General features: G+C 46.3%; 1 protein-coding gene across 2 annotated transcripts; it reads right to left on the bottom strand.

Moving 5' to 3' along the window:
- Positions 1-2,569: 2,569 nt before the first annotated feature.
- On the bottom strand, positions 2,570-6,265 carry LOC136489601 (organic cation/carnitine transporter 7-like). Of its 2 annotated transcripts, none has more exons than XM_066486183.1 (6): positions 6,135-6,265; positions 5,709-5,981; positions 4,473-4,710; positions 3,413-3,968; positions 3,094-3,296; positions 2,570-2,976 (listed from the first exon to the last, which is right to left on the bottom strand). In XM_066486183.1, the coding sequence occupies exons 2-6, from the start codon at positions 5,963-5,965 to the stop codon at positions 2,767-2,769; spliced, it is 1,464 nt and encodes a 487-aa protein (XP_066342280.1). In that variant the 5' UTR covers positions 5,966-5,981; positions 6,135-6,265; the 3' UTR covers positions 2,570-2,766. The 2 variants fall into 2 exon arrangements, with proteins under 2 accessions (XP_066342280.1, XP_066342287.1); XM_066486190.1 differs by having other exon boundaries at positions 6,087-6,216.
- Between the last annotated feature and the right edge of the window lie 471 nt (positions 6,266-6,736).

Genomic DNA, 6,736 nt, shown 5'->3' on the forward strand with positions numbered 1-6,736 from the left:
GCCCAAGCCTCTCATGGTTGAGGCCGATGGAGGAAAGAGATTGGATAGCCGCGTGAGCCAATGCCAACTCTCCTCCCACCGTGATGATGAAGTCTAGGCTCCCGAAGCGCACGTGTGCGCCTAGGACCCAGCTGATGCCATGGTTAGCCATCCATGGCCTGATGTGGAATGCGCAAAGTTCCCCTACCTGGCGCGCCAACTGTCGGTGTTTTGAACAAACACTAACTAGTAAATTTATATTTGTTGCACGTTAGGTCCAGATGGTGTGCTAAAGGACACAAGGTTTATACTGGTTCAGGCAGAATGTCCCTACGTCCAGTTTGCTGCTGCTCGTGTTATTAGCACCGAAAAAGGTTCATAGTAGGGGGTACAAACGGTCGAGAGAGGGACAGGTCCCAAGTCTCTGATGGAAAGGTCGAAAGGATGCTAAGAGCTCGGTTGCTGCTTGGTTGTGTGTTGTGTGTGGAATTGATCCATCCCCTTAGTGGGGTGTCCTGCCCTCCCTTTTATAGACCAAGGGGGAGCAGGGTTACAGATGGGAGAAAGAGAAAAAACCAAAGGTAGAGATGGTCCTTCGAAGGCGTCGGGTCTTCCTTTTCCCTTGAGCCTGCCCTGCTGACATGGTAGACCATGCCAGGGATAGCACGTTCGTTGATCCTGACATGGCCGTGCTCTGGCTTCATTTCAGCAAGTGGTTACGTCCCATCCCACTCCGGTGGACAGTGCGGCGTGCCGGGGTTCTGAGCCATGATCCTACGGAGGGCAGACGGGGAAGTGACTATACGTCTATAACTATAGATGATGCGAGTTCTCTCTTAGATTGTAGTGGTTGTCGTATACTTATGTCAGGATCCATGTCCGAGGGCTAATGGCGGCGCCACAACACTATAAGACAAAAGTCGGCGCCTACAATACTGTTCGGGCTCTGCCATGCCTGGAAGGGCTTAAAGCGCCTGTCCCATCATATCCCAATGGTACTTTCCTATAGGTATGCAGGGCATAGTACTCGGTACTGCGGTTGACTCGAATGTCCTGTCTTACCCTGTGCCCGTCATTATGAAGGAGCAGGGTGCAGTCACCGGATGAGGCGGAGCCAGCCCCGGGACGTCGGGCGAGACAGAGCCTGTCCTAGGACGTCGGGCGGGGTGGAGCTAGCCCTCAGCCATCGGACAAGGCGGAGCTAGCCCTCAGCCATCGGACAAGGCAGAGCTAGCCCTCAGACATCTGGCAAGGTGGAGCCAGCCCTCAGTCACCGAACGAGGCGGAGCCAGCCCTCGGGGGTCGGGCGAGGCGAGGCCCATCCCCTATCGTCGGGCGAGGCAGAGCCAGCCCTCAGTCATCGGGCGAGGTGGTGCCAGCCCTCAGGGGTCGGGCGAGGCGGAGCCAGCCCTCGGGGGTCGGGCGAGGCGAGGCTTGTCCCCGATCGTCGGGCGAGACGGAGCCAGCCCTTAACCGTCGGGAGAGGCGGAGCCAGCCCTCTGACGTCGGGCAAGGCGGAGCTAGCCCTCAGTCGTCGGGCGAGACGGAGTCTGCCCCCAGACGTCGGGCAAGGCGGAGTCCAGCCCTCAGGGGTCGGGTGAGGCGGAGCCAACCCTTAGGGGCCGGGCGAGTCGCGGCCAACCTCCGGTCGTATGGACAAGAAGTGCAGTTACGCTCTTGTCTGCTTGAAAGCATCAACGTTTGATGGTTATTAGCTTCACCTCATTGGGTACCCTAGTATTAGGTCCCCCACAACTACTTACTATAAACTTAGTTAAATTTGAGCTAATTTAATCGGCACGGATCCCATAGTTGTATTCTTTTGTGGGTGGAGGGGGTATAATTAGCCCTGCTAATGGTTGAGGTTTCAACCATAAACCACACCGATTTATGTCCTTAGTTCTTTCTTGAAAAAAAGGAAAAATAATTATTTTTGTAGTCCTCCAATTTTTTCCATCATCTATAAAATCAGATTGTCCCTTAACATTTAAAACCATTTGTTTTTTACCCTACACGGTTTTATTGGTCATATTTATATGACGCCACGCCAGCTACGAGGACATAAATCAAACTATCAGCATAGTTTTAAAAGTTGAGTGAGGACCAAATCTGGTTTTATGGTCCTCGCACAACAACAAAAAAGAACTGGTTTTGTAGGTGGGGGGTGGGGGGGGGGGGGGGGGGTTCAGATGACCACAAAAGTTGAGTGGTCAAAATTGACCTTGTGTTTTTTTTCTTCTTTTTCTCAATCCAACCAAACGAAGACACTTCACCCTGAGAATCCAAACAAGCCCAATCCACCAACAAAATTAACCCCAAATGAAGTAATTCACCCCCCACCCCACTCACTCACTCACACACAAATGATTTGAACCCATGCATGGTTTGAGCCTAAACGGCTCAAAACTGTTTTTCATTATCCTGTAACCATATCATGGCATATGCATTACCAAACTAACTCTGCAGGTTGTACTTGTATTATTTTTTTAAAAAAAAAATCTAAACAAATTAGTGAAAATGAAAAGGACATTTTTTTTTGCGATTAATGAAAAGGACATAGAGTACAAAAAAAACTAATTGATAAAAAGGATACTCAGAATATTTCATATTTCATTAAACATATAGCTTGAGCAATTTTTCTGAGTACGTCTTAAACAAAAATACTCAGTATATACTATACTCCTTACTTTATGTGGTGCTTCTCTATATATACGTGCACACTGATAGTGTACGCGCTAGTAGACTAGTGGTAGCTTTGGCTGCATTTGGAGCTGAAACAAAGTGTTGTCATTTCATCTCGCGGCCCTTGGTCTCCACAGGGAAGAAGATGCAGGCCACTCCTGCGAGGCCTAGGACCAGCTCAAAGACTAGGACGGCTTCCATTTGGTGGCAGCTCCGCAGCATGCCCACGGCGATGAGGGGGCAAACGATGCCGCCAATCTTACCAATGGCGGTGGCAATGCCAACACCTGTTGAGCGCGCTGATGTTGGGTACACCTGCAAATTAATACAAGTGTCAATGAGAAATCAATCATAGAAGAACTACTAGTACTCTATGCATGCACGAATGCCATACGTAGTACTGTACTCAAGTTGAGACAAGCAGATGCAAACCTCTGGTGCATAAAGGCACAAAACTGTAGAGCTCCCCATGCCACAGGCGCGAGCACCGAATAGAAGAGCGGTTGTCAGCGACTCTTTCTGATGAACAGCCAGAGGTCCGAGGAAACCACAGCATCCAAACAGCAAGATCCACATTGTAGCTTTCCGGCCAAACCAATCAACGATAATCGCAGAAATAACCAACCCTGGAAACTCTGGTACAAAGATGCCTTGGGTTAGTAGTGGCAAAGTATTTCTACTATTTCATAGCCAGCACTAATAATGGAAAGCAAATGGGGCATACTGTGTACGTATATGTGATAGTAGGTACCTGCTAAACTAGTTATGAACACATCTTTGTAGAGATTGGAGCTTTTTTGGTTCGCTTGAGATTTCTGAGCAGATGTGCATCTTCTGTTTGCATCGCTCAGCTGCGACGTTAGCAACACTAGACCATAATAGGCAAAGGAGTTCGCAAACCAAACAAACCAAATAAGAAGAGTCGATCTGAGCAGTTTGCGTGAAAACAGCTTGCGCAGGGCAGCAATGCCACCAGAACCAGATTTGGAGCTCATGGTCATGGCATTATTGCCCATTGTAGTACAGTCACTCTCTCTGACAGGAAGGTGTCCATTCTGAGAAGTAAGAGCGTCGCCGTTGTGGTCAACCAACTGTGTTTCTTTGTGGTATGTGAGAGCTCCAGGAGGAAGAGCGACTCTGTTCGTCTTGGACATCCTCTCCAGGACAAGAGTCGCATCAGAGATTCTGTCTTGTACGCAGAGATAGCGTGGTGACTCAGGTGCAATGACGAAAAACAGAAGCAAAACGAAGCATGGAAGGGCGGTGAACGCCAGCAACCACCGCCAACTCAGTCTTGATAAGACAACCTGCATTACAAATGTCATGCAAACGAGTAAATGCCTAGAGGAAATCAGGCAGGTTCAGACTTTATATATACTGAGTGTAGAAATTCAGAGACCAATATCGTTAAATTGTTGGTTGCACTGTAGAAATTCAGAGTTCAATATCAGCAGGGTCCATGCTTATAAAACTGATCCAAGAATCTTCTAACTTTGGACCTCTATTTCCTTAGAACATTTGGGATTTGTTTCTTGATTTATTGAAATAATATTGTCAAGTTTCGAGAAGTATATATATATATAACTAGTAGGCTTCCCGCGTGTTGCCGCGGTGCTGCTATTGTTGGGGGCTACTGTTTCGGGGCAGCGTAATGTGTCTGCGGCTGCGGAACTGTTTACTATAGGGAACTGTATGTTTATTGGACATATAAAATCGTATTTATAGTTCAAATTGATTTTTGACAAAAACAAAAGGTATTTCCAAAAAACTGTAAGGTGCAGTCAAGGAAGAGAGGGTATCGTAATCCATACCCACGCAAGTGAAGCCTCGAAGATGGTTCCGAAAGTCCAGAAAGCAGAAAACACAATCATCCAGGCACCACGGTTCTTTGCAGGAACAAATTCCAAAAACCAAGATGAAAATACATGTGTGCCACCAACTCCTATACCGACAAGAAACCGAAGAGCCAGCAGAGATATATAGTTAGGAGATAAAGCACTTATAACCCCTGCTCCAGCAGTAAGAATAATGGAGAACAGTAAAGCAGTCCTGCAATAAGAAGATACAAGATTTATGCTTTCACATACGGAAGGTCAACACATAGCAAACGAAAATAATTTAAATTTAAAATTATTTACACTTTTGTGCTTCCAAACAAGCCTAAAGGACCTATTTGGATGCAAAGTGTTTTTGGAGTATTGCATAAATACAATGATTTTGAAAAATACTTTTTTAAAAGCCGTTAGGTGTTTTGATATAACAAAACCTGTAATTTCTAAAACCATGGTCTTGTCAAAATCATAGGTCTTTTTGGAGTTTAGAAACTTCACTTATGGCCTCTTTTTTATAAACCAAGTATTTTTAAAAAAAAACTTTTTGGTTATAGAACTACACTTTTGTGTGATCAGTGATGAACTCAAAAGTTCAAAGTTGTGTATGCACAAGCCAAAGAAAAATATATAAAAAAATTAAGCAAAGACAAAAAATTATGATTTTACCCCAAAATTTAGTTAACAAATATATCGAATCAGTTTCACTGTAGCATGCACGTCTGCACCCTTAGAGGTCAGCTTTGAGGTGGCAGGGGCAGGAGGCCGCATGGAGCAGGTAGTGGCTTGTGGCTTCGAGCGATAGGGTTCCTCCTCGCGGGAGCGTCTATCGGCTCATGGCTTTGGCCGTTTGGCGTCCTACCACGCTAGTTGATAAACCGATGGAGGAGAATAGGATTGGGATCGGTCCTAAAACTGTAAGGGTCGTTGGGGGTTGCCCGGGTATAATGAGCCGTAGCGTGGCTACATGGGCTGTTGTTTTTTTGGATGAATAAGATGAAAAAAATTGCAATATTAAAGCTTAGCTATAATATACATATGTATACATCTATAACCTACTAGCTATTAATTTTTGGAGCAAAAATGTTGGATATGCACGGGGAATACCGGGCACAACTAGGTCCACCCATGTGTGTGTGACTGACAACATATAGTTTTGTAAAATTACATCTTCTAAACAGAGACAGGAGCAGAGAGAGATCACCCTTAGTTACTTACCTTCTTCCATATTTGTCGGAAATATAGCCCCAAGAACAGGCTCCCAGGAGCATGCCAGTGAAGACGACGCTAGAGAGCAGGCTCTCATGCTGGGGAGAGACATTCCACTGCTGCCGAACCAGTGGTCCAACGAAGGAGAGCAGCATGAGCTCCATGGAGTCCGCGAGCCAGCCCGTCCCTGCGTACACGAGAACAAGTGCCTGGAACTTGCCAAACCCCATGGCCGTGAGCGCGTCATCCGTCGTGTACGTTTCCATGGCAGCAGCAGCCCACCTGCCGGTTGGTTCATCAGCAAAGTGAAGAAGTAAGGCAGATGCATGCCATCAGAGATCAGACTACACAGCCTGCTGCTGATGGCTTTATTAGAATTCAGATTACCAGCAGATCGAGAGAAAGGTTGAAAACAGAGCGAGGAAGGCAGCAAACCGATGGAGGCGGTGGAGCACGAGGACGGCGAGCGGCGGGGCAGTGGAGTGGAGCTGCCGGAGTGTGTGTGCTCTTGTGCGGGATGGATCGATGGCGACAGGATTGACCAAGCCGGAAAAGGTTGGTGGACTGGATCGAATTCTCGATGGACGGATGGGGAAGAAAGAGGAGGTGAGTGATGGCGTGAGCACTGAGCACGGGCTGATCCCGATGTCTTGGTCTCCTTCTGCACATATATATATACACCTCTAATAACGAGTGGCGCCTCTTCTTCCTTTCTTGTAACTCTTCTCAAAACTCCCGTTAATTTCAAAAAAAAAAAAAGAGTTCCTACCTCCGTTTAAAAAAAACATTAAATCGTTCCTATATTAGATGTTTCTGTCTTTGAGTTTGGATCAAAATCGATCTGTGGCATAACCGTACAGTGTAATATTATCATCAAAGAGTAGAAATAGAAAAGCCGTAAGGTTAAGGCCTGGTTTAGTTCCCAAAAATTTTCACCCAAAACTATCACATCGAATCTTATGGCACATGGAGTATTAAATATAGATAGAAAAAAAACTAATTGCACAGTTTGGTTGGAAATCGCGAGACGAATGTTA

This window comes from Miscanthus floridulus, chromosome 1 (assembly GCF_019320115.1).
Source record: "Miscanthus floridulus cultivar M001 chromosome 1, ASM1932011v1, whole genome shotgun sequence".
Taxonomy (NCBI): Eukaryota; Viridiplantae; Streptophyta; class Magnoliopsida; order Poales; family Poaceae; genus Miscanthus; species Miscanthus floridulus.

What these genes read in the sequence shown, in the direction of transcription:
- LOC136489601 (XM_066486183.1), bottom strand. Translation starts at nt 5,965, where the DNA reads ATGGAAACGTACACGACGGATGACGCGCTCACGGCCATGGGGTTTGGC. An exon ending in TCCGACAAATATGGAAGAAG is followed by an intron (nt 4,711 to 5,708) that starts GTAAGTAACTAA and finishes TTCTTATTGCAG; the next exon opens with GACTGCTTTACTGTTCTCCA. An exon ending in TCGAGGCTTCACTTGCGTGG is followed by an intron (nt 3,969 to 4,472) that starts GTATGGATTACG and finishes TTTGTAATGCAG; the next exon opens with GTTGTCTTATCAAGACTGAG.